Raw genomic sequence first — 11,983 nt, forward strand, 5'->3', positions numbered from 1 at the left:
TTCCATTGTCACATGGCTGCAGTTAATTCCATAGATTTTCTCTATATTGGGCTCCATCACATCATTCCAGTCCAGAAGATAATCCATGCCATTGATAACTTTATCTCTAGAATCTTCATTAATTTCTTCAGAGATAACATTGAGTTCCAAACAATAGATTTTATTTCTAAAGTCCATAGACTCCAAATCTTGTTCCTGTTCCACGTTTGTTCCAATCTCCGGGATCTCCTCTCTCACAGGGACCCCTATTCCAGTCTCCAGGGTCTCCTCTCTCACAGGGACCCCTATTCCAATCTCCGGGGTCTCCTCTCTCACAGGGACCCCTTCCAGGGTCACCTCTCTCACAGGGACCCTTATATCTTTAATCTCCTGCTTCATTTTACTCAATTCAATTTTCGTTATCTCAATCTCATTCATTATTCTCTGAAACATAGTTATTTCCAGATTCTCAGCCACTTTCTTAATTGCCATTTTAAAAGAAAAATATAGGAAAACCACTTCTTATTTCAGCAACAATTGGGTTAATACTCCAAACTTGGTGACATCACAGTATAAACAGAGCAGACAGCCTTATCTCTCCAATAGTTAAGTAAACAAAATGCAGTTCCCAGGATCGAAGCAATTAATGGCAATCGTCAAGAAACAGATTCGTCAAAATAAAATAGACCAAAAAGAGAGTAGTCTCAAAACAGTATAATATTTTTCAAAATAAAAATCTGGAATAGAAATCCCTCTTCTGTGTGTATCTTTAGAATGCAAATCCAGGACAGCTTTTTGCAACAAAAACAGAGATAAGCTATTAATTAGTGCGTAGCAGAGAGAAGTTACGGCTCCCCAGTGAGATGTCAAAAACCGATCAATCTGGCAAATCTCTTTTAAACAGCAACAATTTAAGTCAAGTAAAAGAAAAATATAGAAAGAAGGGTGCTTGCCTGTTAGTGCGTTCTCTCTTAGAAGATAAGATGAACGTTCGCTTTAACAGATAGAGCTTGCTGTTGAAAATCCGTCCCACCTTCGTCGGCTGGACCTCGTCCCATAAATTAATGAGATCTGGTCGTCCCAACAAAAATAGGCTTTGAGGTTAATCTCTTCGTTTCTCCCTACCCGGGAGAAGTTTAATCAGTCAAAAAAAAAGAAAAAACTGACTGATATATCTGAATAAGCTTCTTTTGAGGCAGGAGCCCGTCTCAAAAGCAGGCACAGGCTAAGTCACCCTTCCCGGAAGTCTCAGACAGACAGTTGGTTCTTACTAAGCATGCCTGACATTATTTTATTTATTTATTTATTTATTTATATCCCACCCTTTCTCCCAGCAGCAGCCCAGGTGGCAAACAAAAGCAGTAAAAACACTTTAAAACATCATAAAAACAGACCTTAAAATACATTAAAACAAAACAACTTTAAAAACATTCTTTAAAAAAGCTTTTAAAACATCTTAAATAAAAAGGGTTAAAAAGGGGGAGGAGTTTTTAAAATATATATATTAAAAGCAATTCTAACACAGACGCAGACTGGGATAGGTCTCAACTTAAAAGACTTGTTGAAAGAGGAAAGTCTTCAATAGGCACTGAAAAGATAACAGAGATGGCGCCTGCCTAATATTTAAGGGGAGGAAATTCCACAGGGTAGGTCCCACCACACTAAAGGTCTGTTTCCTATGTTGTGCAGAATGGACCTCCTGATAAGATGGTATCTGCAGGAGGCCCTCACATGCAGACCGCAGTGATCGACTGGGCATATAAGGGATAAGATGGTCTTTCCGGTATCCTGGTCCCAAGCTGTATAGGGCTTTGTGCACCAAAACTAGAACCTTGAACCTGACCCGGTAGCAAATGGGCAGCCAGTGCAATTCTTTCCTCTTTCAACAAGCCTTTTAAGTTGAGACCTATCCCAGTCTGTGTCTGTGTTACAATTGCTTATTAATATGTTTTTTTAATAATGTTTTCAACCCTTTTTTAAAAGATGTTTTTAAAGCTTTTTAAAAAAATTTTTTTAACATTGTTTTGTTTTAATGTATTTTAAGGTCTGTTTTATGATGTTTTAAAGTGTTTTTAGTGTTTCTGTTTGCCACCCTGGGCTCCTGCTGGGAGGTAGGGCAGGATATAAATCAAATAATAAATAAATAAATAATTCTTTCAGCAGCAGGGTGACATGTTGGCGATACCCTGCCCCAGTGAGCAGTCTCACTGCCGCATTTTGCACCAGCTGCAACTTCCGAACCAACCTCAAGGGCAACCCCACATAGAGCACATTACAGTAATCCAGCCTGAAGGCTACCAGTGCATGGACAATTGTGGTCAGGCTATCCCAGTCCAGAAACAGCCACAGCTGTCTTACCAGCTGAAGCTGGTAAAAGGCACTCCTAGCCACAGAGGTCACATGGGCCTCTAGCGACAAAGATGGATCCAGGAGAATCCCCAAACTACGAACCTGCTCTTTCAGAGGGAGTATGACCCCATCCAAAGCAGGCAACTGACCAATCATCCGAACGCGGGAACCACCAACCCACAGTGCCTCCGTCTTGCTAGGATTCAGATTCAGTTTATTGGCCCTCATCCAGCCCACCACCGAGTCCAGGCACCGGTCCAGGGCTTGCATGGCCTCTCCCGATTCAGATGTTATGGAGAAATAGAGCTGGGTGTCATCGGCATACTGCTGACACCTTGCCCCAAATCTCCTGACGACTGCTCCCAAGGGCTTCATATAAACGTTAAACAGCATGACACACCCCACAGCACAACTGCTAGGGGGTCGAAAGACAGTCACCCAATGCTATTCTTTGAGAGCGACCTTGGAGATAGAATCGGAACCACTGTAAAACAGTGCCTCCGATACCCAACTCACCAAGTCGGCCCAGAAGGATACCATGGTCAATGGTATCAAAAGCAGCTGAGAGATCAAGTAAGAGTAACAGGGTCACACTCCCCCTGTCCTTCTCCTGATAAAGGTCATCCATCAGGGCAACCAAGGCCGATTCAGTCCCATAACCAGGCCTGAACCCAGACTGGGATGGGTCAAGATAATCTGTTTCATCCAAGAGTACCTGCAATAGCTGCACCACAACTCTCTCAATCACCTGCCTTAAAAAGCGGGTATTTGCAACTGGTCGGTAGTTGTCACAAACCAATGGGTCCAGGGTGGGCTCTTTCAGGAGTGGTTGGATCACTGCCTCTTTCAAGGAACCACTCCCTTCTCAATGATGCACTGGCCACGCTATGGATCCACTCAATCAAACCGCCTCGGCAAGCTTTAATAAGCCAAGAAGGGCAAGGGTCAAGAGGACATGTTGCTGGCCGCATCATTGCAAGCACCTTGTCTACATCATCAGGACGCATCAGCTGAAACTGTTCCCAAGAGGTTGCAGCAGACGTTGCACTGGATGCCTCACTGGGGACTACAGTAGATGTGGATAGGGCATCAAGACTGCTACGGAGGGAAGCAACTTTACCCTTATAGTGCCTTGAAAACAATTCACAGTGGGCCTCCAAAGGGTCTAAAACGCCATTTCCTGGAGTTGATGTCAACAGACTCCTGACAATACAGAAAAGCTCCACTGGACAGCTACTTGAGGATGCGATGGAGGCAGAGAAGTGGGCCCTCTTCACCGCCCTCACTGCCACACAGTAGGCATGGTTATGACGTTTTACTCGTGCCTAATCAGCCACACAGCACATCTTTTGCCACTTGCACTCTAGCCGTCGTCCAGCCTGTTTCATTGCCCTTAGCTCACTGGTGTACCAAGGTGCAAACCAGGCTCCACAATGCCGGAGAGGGCGCTCAGGTGCAACTGTGTCAAGAACCCGACGCTCCTCACTGTTCCACAGTGTGACAAGGGCTTCAACAGGGTCACCTACTCTATCTGCTGGGAACTGCCCCAGGGCATTCAGGAATCCTGTGGATTCCATTAGGCTCCGGGGGCCAACCATCTTAATCTATCCACCACCCCTGCAGGGAAGGATCGGAGCCATAAGTCTAAACTTCATCAGGAAGTGGTCTGACCATGTCAGCTCTTCACTGAGACAGCAGTGTCGGTGGGGGTGCAGGCAGGGCTGGAGATTCCTTGGTAATTGCCAGGCCGTAAGTCCTCAGCCGGCAGCTTGGCTATAAATCTGCCAGGCTAGCAAGGAGGAAACAAGATAAGGGCAGAGGCCGTTCAAAGCTTACGTGCCAAGCCAGAAATCCAGAAGAGACATCAGTGAAGGTCCGGGTCTAGTTTGCCGAGAGATCAGTCCAAGTCAAGGTTCAGGGGATAGGAAGGCACACAGTGGTCACGCCTGACGTTGTAGTCAGCAACAAGCTGAAGCCAAGGTTTGACTTTTAAGGAGCAGGTTTGTCAGCAGGTGTGAGCCCTCAGCGTTTTGGCCTTAAGTGGACAGGCCTGCCCCTCTTCTGACTGACCTTCTGCTGTCTACGTTCTGCAGGTGAGGGGGGAGTATCCTGTTCACTGTCTGCGTCTGGCTGAAGGGCTTCAGCTGTGTCTGGGGTGCTCTGCAGCTGAGGGGGAGAAGGAGCTGGGTTCTCAGGAGTTTCCTCCATTTCTCCTTCTGGGTCTGCTGCTGTTACTCCCGAGTCATCCTCGTCTGATGAGTCCTCTGACAGACCATGACAATGGGGTGACATCCACCCCCCATCTCCAGACTACCTCTTCCTCCATCTGGAGCAAAAACCAAGTCGAGAGTGTTCCCCGCCTTATGAGTCGGGCCAGTGACAATTTGAGACAACCCCATGGTCGTCATGGAAGCCATGAAGTCCTGAGCCGCTACATGAGAGGCTGCCTCAGCATGGACACTGAAATCACCCAGCACTATTGTTCTGGGCTCCTCCAACACCACAGCTGAGACGGCCTCTGGCAGCTCTGTCAGAGAAGCTGCCGGGCAGCAGGGTGGACGGTACACCAGCAGCAACCCTAGTTTACTGTCTACTCGGCCCGACATCAGGGGCAGGCCCTCACAGCCAGCTCCAAGACAGAGTGGTTTCCTGGTGACAGAGATGGAAGTTCTGTAGACCACAGCAACTCCTCCCCCCGTCCCTGTAGCCTGTGCTGGTGTTGCACCGAGTATCCAGGTGGGCAAAGCTAGGTCAGATCAACTCCTCCCAGCTCACCCACCCAGGTCTCAGTAATGCACACCAAATTGGCACTTTCATCCACAATCAAATCATGGATGAGAGTGGTCTTATTGTGTACCTATTTGGCGTTAAACAACAACACACACAGGCCAGTGGGCACAGCAGATGAGCAACAAGGAACCCATCCATGAGAGAAGTGGGAGCAAGGAACAAGGCGCAGATAGCCTTGCCCTCGTCTTCTACGGTAATTCACCATATCCCTATGGCTATATTTCCCTCCACTCATGATCACTGAAATTGGAGTGGCATCACCCATGTTCCTCCGTACTAAGACTCCTCCTAAACACCTGATATGGACCCAACATGAGCCCACCAACAAAGCCTGCCGGAGCCAATTATCCCAGAAGGCTTCTGCGAGAATTGGGAATAGTCATACCCATTCAAACTTTTTCACACAGGGCCCATCTACTCCCCCTCCTGTCTCACACCCAGGGAGGGCCAGCCTTCTGCCAGTTACAGACTCTCACTCTGAAGGCATTTGGCGACTTTCTCCTACCATTCAGTTCACTGCACAGGCTCTCACCCTGTGCAGGAACTACACATGCACCACACGCGCTCCCCACCACCAATCTCCTGCAGATTGGTTTAACAGAAAACTAAAAAAAAGAAAAAAGGTAATAGATGGGGGGGTAGTGCCCTCACCCTCGGGACTCCCAAAGGGGCAGCTGGGCTTTTATGCCTCCTGACCCAGCCAGCAGCTGATGCAAGAGGCTGCAAGATTAACTGCAGCCTCTCTGTGGAGCCAGGGTCAGGCAGGGGGTCCCAGTCCTTGCAGCACTTACCAGGGACTTCAGCTGTCTTGAGAGACAGCACCCCAAAGGAGCAAGCAGCAAGCACCCAGATGCCTCCTCCCCAGTGCAACTTCTTAAGGTTGTATTGAATGTAGCGCTAAGGCATATGTTCCATAAGCATAATGATTTCATAGATGTCATAGCCAGATAGTTCCAAAGAGTAGGTGCTGCCATGCTAAAAGATCTATTTCTTACAAGTGCAGAATGAGTATTATGAGGCATCTGTAACATCGCCTGTTGCACAGAACAAAGTGCTCGAGTGAGCACACATGGAATAAGACAATCTCACAAGTAAACTGGTCCCAAACTATTAGGAGCATTATATACTAATAGTGACATCTTGAACTTGAGCTGATAACAAATTGGCAACCAGTGCAGTCCTCTGAGCAGAGGTGTTATATGCTGACATGGTTGCAGCATTCTGCACTAATTGCAGTTTCCGGTTAAGTGCAAGGGAAGACCCACAGAACTCATTGCAGTAATCCCGTCTTGAAATCACCAGCACCTGAATTACTGTGGTCAAGCTCTCCTAGTCCAGGAATGGTTATAGTTGTCTCACCAGGTGCAACTGATAAAAGGTACTTCTAACTACTGAGGCTCCCTGGGCCTCCAGTGACAAAATTGGGTCCAGAAGCACCCACAGACTGCATACCTGGTCCTTCAGGGAAAGTACACGCCCACCCAGGGAAAGCAATTGACCAATTTCTCACCACTCATCCACAGTGCCTCTGTCTTGCTGCAATTCAAGCTCAACTTGCTTTCCCTCATCCATCCCATAATTTTGTGCAGGCATCAGTCCAAGGTCTGCACAACCTCTCCTGATTCAAATGTTATGGAGAAGTCGAGCTTAGTGTTGTCAGCATACTAATGACATCTTGTCCCAAAACTCCTAAGGACTGCCCCCAGCAGTTTCCTATAGATACTAAATAGCATTGGTGATAAGATGGTACTCTGCAGCAGCACCTAGTACAACTGTCAGGGGGCCAAAAAACAATCACCCAGCACTACTCTTTGGATTTGGTGCTGTAGCTAGGACTGCAACCACCATAAACACGATGCCCCCAATTCCCATTCCATAGAGCTGGTCCAGGAGGATACCATGGTCAATGATACTGAAAGCCACAGAGAGATCAAGAAGCAGGAGGAAGGTCACACACCCCCTGTCCCACTCTCGATAGACGTCATCGATTAGGGCAACCAAGGCTGACTCAGTCCCATGACCAGGCCTGAACACAGACTGGAACTCATCTAGATAAATGTCATTAGATTGAATAATATTAATCTGACCTGAAGCAGACCAGCATTTAATTAGCTTATTAAGAAACCCAGATGATAAGAGGAGGGACAGAAGAGCTCATCACTGCTGTTGAGCTCAACGTTGAGACAGAAAAAGCAGCCATAGGATAAACATAGCCAAGGCCCCAATACCACACCCCTTCCTTCGCTCCCTCTGACAGTATCAAGGTATGCTCTGTACCATATAAGCAAGACCACATCCTCGCAGTTTCGTTAAACAGAGAGAACTGCCACCTCCAGGCAAAAACGCCACGCTCAATTAAAATAGGCTAAAAATCCAAAATAATTAACAAGCATGGATCCCACACAGACAGCACAGGAGGAGCTCTTCCACTTCATCCTGCCAGAAAAAGGATTTTTACAGATGCGTGGTTGAAGGCTCATCTGCATGAGCTCATCCAGTGAAAACACGGGGGCGGGCAGAGGGAGGGGAAATCCAGTTTATCTCGGGAAACAGAGGGCCAAGGGAATTAAAGGTTAAGTAATCCCCGTTAAGCATTGCGGGCTTCTTCTTACAGAGCTGTCCAACCCACCGCCCCGCCCCCCTCTTACACTGTATGGCGGGGGTCTGCGAGTAGCGGGACTGGAGCTCCGCGGCGCTCCCTTGGCGGAGGCAGAGCCGGCGACTGCTGCTGCAACTGCTGGTCACGTAGTTGCTCGGGAAGATGCCGACGCGCTGGTCAATCTGGCCCGTCCACCAGCCTTCATCGCCGGACACTTGAGAGTCCTGCGAAAGCACCTGCACCACGTCGCCCGGGCGGAGGTTCAGCTCGTCTTCGCCGCACGCCTCGTATTCGAAGACGGCGGTCCAGAGGCCGGTGCCGCCGCCGCCGCCGCCGCCACACGAGACCGCTCCGGGCGCCGCCGTTGTCCAGCTCGCCGCCGTCCCTTCTTCTTCATAATCTCCTTCCCCCAGCAGCGGAGGGTGAGTGGGACGGCGCGGACTGCAGACTGGGAATGGCTCCATGCGGGGAGAGGAGAAGGAAGGAAAGGCTCCTCCATAAGGGGTGAGGCGCTGCCCGCGTGAGGAGCCGCCTAGAGCTCATGCGGCTGATCAGCGGCTGATGCCGGGAGCGGAATAACGCCCTCTATGGGGGGGCAGCGGCGGCGGCGCCCGGCCTTCCTGCCAGAGCCGCATCCGGCTTAACCACTGTTGGCTCCACCACAGGTTGACGCTCCAACAGCGCATCCTAAGGCACCTGACTGACCGGCAAGCTGAGGGATGGAGCGACCAGTAAGCCCTCCTACTCCTCGCTCAGATCTTCATTCGCCTTCACGGTTACGACAGTCCTCCAAGCTCCTCCCTTACCTGAGTGAAGGTCCTCTAGCCACAACCCACTCCTCGGTCAATCTCCGCCCCCAACTCTTACACCGTACTCTCGTACGCGCTCCATAGTCGTCCTTTCTATTGGTCCACCCGCCCCAACTGTGGTTTTCTGATTGGCTGATGTTTATCGGCAGCTCAAGAACTAGCATCGCCTCTCGTCTACAAAAGACGATATCACTTCCCTTCAGCGGCTCTCCGAATGCTGCCTCTTTCATTGAATGGGCGGGTCTCAGAAAAAGGGAGGGAGAAAAGAGTTCTCTTTATTCTGATGTGTGGGGGGATAACTCAAAAGACGAACGCTGCTCTGTTTGCAAATCACAGAAAAGGTTGTCCAGGGGTGGGTCTATATTTTATCCGACAGCCCTGTGTGCCCTTGGTAGAAAAGCTGAAAAGACTCTTGAGTGTGTGCGCCAGTTTGCTGAAGAATTACATTGACCTAAGTTATGCCGTTAATATAGCCGGCAAGCAAATCTCCTTAAGTTCTGCCTTTTATTTGAAATATTTATTATTTACTTATTTAAAATATTTCTATCCCACCCTTCTACTCTACAATTGGTTACTCAGGACAGCTCACAATAAAATCATACACAGTAAAAAACACAAAAACAACAATACGTAAAACACTTAAGAAATCTAGGGAAGTGATATGAAAGGGGTCTAAAGAGGTAAAACTAAAATGGAGGGAATCAGTTTCAGAATTATTTCAATGTGGGTTTCTTGCAAAAATGCAGTATCATCTATTTATTTCATTTAGGCTGCACTCCAATACATGCTTATGCAGGAGTAAGGTCCACTGGGTTCAATGGGACTTACTCCCAGGTACGTGTATATTGGATTTCAGCCTTAGTCATAAGAGCATAAGAAGAGCCTGCTGGATCAGGCCAGTGGCCCATCCAGTCCAGCAGATATCTATGGGAAGCCAGCAGGCAGAACCTGAGAGCAGCAACATTCTTCCCTCCTGCAGTTTCCAGCGACTGGTACGTAAGCCATTTTGGCATATAAACTGTATGTAAATTAGGTGATGATGATGATAATAATAATAATTTAATTTTTAGGCCGCCTATCTGGCCGAAGCCACTCTAGGCGGCGTACATATTAAATTCAATAAAATACAAAATACAGTAAATATAATAAATACAATAAAATACAAATAATCAACAGTGACAGAATAGCAGCAATTGTAATACATAGCAACGGGCATTGAGTATATAATTAGCCCATCCCGATAGTCCCCAAAGGCTATGATGCCTCCAGCAGTGAAGGTGGAACATACCCATTAGGATCAGGTATGGTTACAGCTGGGGAGAAGCTCCAGGACACAGACCAGTTACTTTTTTTGCAGAGTCCCCCAGCTGGAGTCCCTCCGTCTGTCTCCACAGCCAATCAAGCTGCCGCAATTCCTGAATGCCAAGTGTATGCTTGTGGCAGAGGCGAGCCGCCCAGTGATGGCTGGGATTGGCTGGCCTGGTCCTTGGTGGGTCGGTTGGTGGTGGGGAATCCATGGGGGAGGGAGAGGGACCCATGGGGGATGTGTGGGGGAGGGGACGTGCAGGGGAGGGGGACCCAGGGGAAGGGAGGGAGGGCTGGTGACCAGTGGGGGGGAGGGAGCAGGGAGAGCTAGTGACCCATGGAGGAGGGGAAGCACTGTGACCCATGGTGGGGGGAGAGGGAGGGAACATTGATGACCTATGGAGGGGAGTGCTGCTGATCCATGGGGGAGGGGGAGCACTGGTGACCTGTGTGCATGGAGAGAGGTGGGAGCTCTGGTGACCCATGGGGGAGGGGGAGTGTTGGTGATTCATGGGGGAGGTGGGAGTGCTGGTGACCTGTGTGCAGGGGGAGGGAGGGGGTGCACTGGAGACCCATGGGGGGTGCACTGGCAATAGCAGGTGAGGTTGCCAAACGAAGCAGGTAGGGGCAGCGCTCCTAGAAATAGTAATAATGTAGCACTCAATAAGTTCCCATATATTTACATAAGAAGGCAGATTTTCTCTGCCAATACTTTATAGAATTTAACAATATTATAATATTTTTACCCACCTCCCCCATTTCTCCAACATTAACTAACATTAACTAGCTATCTGTTTGCAACAAGCCAAGACTGCAAATCAAAAAGAAAAGAGTTATTCAGCACTGAATAATTTTTAGGCACAGAAGTTTGGCTTAAGGAAAATTAAAATTAAAAGACATACCCTTCAGCTGACCATCAAAATAGTTGTATAATAAGCATTTTAAGAACTTGTGCTATATGGTCACATTTAATTGGATGAATAATTGTTTTTTCTGCCCATTGGAATGTATGGCAAATTGTCAGTAACACTTTTAGAAGATTGATATCTCAGTAGAATTATGAATAAAATATACTATGAAATAAATATCAAATAAAAATATAATATATAATTTACTGAAAGATAATTTGTGGTATACACAGGGAGTTCTTGGGATATGAAAGCAGTTTTTTCTTATTCACATCCAATTTTATAACCTCAGGTTCACTCTGAATGGGTGACCATTATGGAATTCAGTTACTATCAGAGGACATTGCCAAGTACTGCAAAATTGCTTAATCTGTGCCACAATTCTGAAAGTATTTTTACTTGATGTTCAGTTAATCTTTGAGGTTCTCCTCCATATAGTTGTGTGAATATTTGGTTGTTAAATTAGAAAAGATAAAGAGGAGAAAATGGAAATGGACTGCCTTCAAGTGGACTCCAACTTATGTCGACCCTATGAATAGGGTTTTCATGGTAAGCAGTATTCAGAGTGGTTTACCATTGCCTTCCTCTGAGGCTGAGAGGCAGTGACTGGCCCAAGGTCACCCGGTGAGCTTCATGGAGGGGTGGGGATTCAAAACCTGGTATACCAGGTCGTAGTTCAACACCTTAACCACTATACCACACTGCTTGTAATGTGAATGAGAATTCTGGCCAATGCAGGTTCCATAATCGTTTATTTATTATTTATTTATTTATTTTATTAAATTTATATACCGCCCCATAGCCGAAGCTCTCTGGGCGGTTCACAACAGTCATACATCAAATACAATAAACCACATATTTAGACAATTTAAAACAACTTTAAAATTTTTAAATTCTTAAAAAGTTAAAAAACAATTTTTAACACATACTAAAATGCCTGGGAGAAGAGGAGAGTTATGACCTGGCGTCGAAAAGATAATAACGTTGGCGCCAGGCGTACCTCATCAGGAAGATTGTTCCATAATTTGGGGGCCACCACTGAAAAGGCCCTTTTTCTTGTTGATACCCTCCGAGCTTCCCTATGAGTAGGCACCCGGAGGAGGGTCGGTCTTCGATGTTGAGCGTAGTGTACGGGTAGGTTCATATCGGGAGAGGTGTTCCATCAGGTATTGTGGTCCCGAACCGTATAAGGCTTTATAGGTTAACACCAGCACTTTGAACCGGACCCGGAAACATATAGGCAG

General features: G+C 47.4%; 1 protein-coding gene across 10 annotated transcripts in view; it reads right to left on the reverse strand.

Annotated features, from left to right (window-relative positions):
- MAP3K9 (mitogen-activated protein kinase kinase kinase 9) overlaps positions 1 to 8,561 on the reverse strand; it is an 82,523-nt gene extending 73,962 nt beyond the window's left edge. For 5 of the 10 annotated variants that reach the window (XM_061611175.1, XM_061611173.1, XM_061611172.1 and 2 more), the window contains exon 1: positions 7,767 to 8,560. In XM_061611175.1, coding sequence (XP_061467159.1) covers positions 7,767 to 8,181 — 415 coding nt within the window. In that variant the 5' untranslated portion in view covers positions 8,182 to 8,560. Of the gene's footprint in view, positions 1 to 7,766 lie in introns of all 10 variants that reach the window. The other 5 variants (XM_061611176.1, XM_061611177.1, XM_061611178.1 and 2 more) reach the window with 2 other exon arrangements.
- Positions 8,562 to 11,983: the final 3,422 nt, after the last annotated feature.

This window comes from Rhineura floridana, chromosome 2 (genome assembly GCF_030035675.1).
Source record: "Rhineura floridana isolate rRhiFlo1 chromosome 2, rRhiFlo1.hap2, whole genome shotgun sequence".
In the NCBI taxonomy this organism is placed as follows: domain Eukaryota; kingdom Metazoa; phylum Chordata; class Lepidosauria; order Squamata; family Rhineuridae; genus Rhineura; species Rhineura floridana.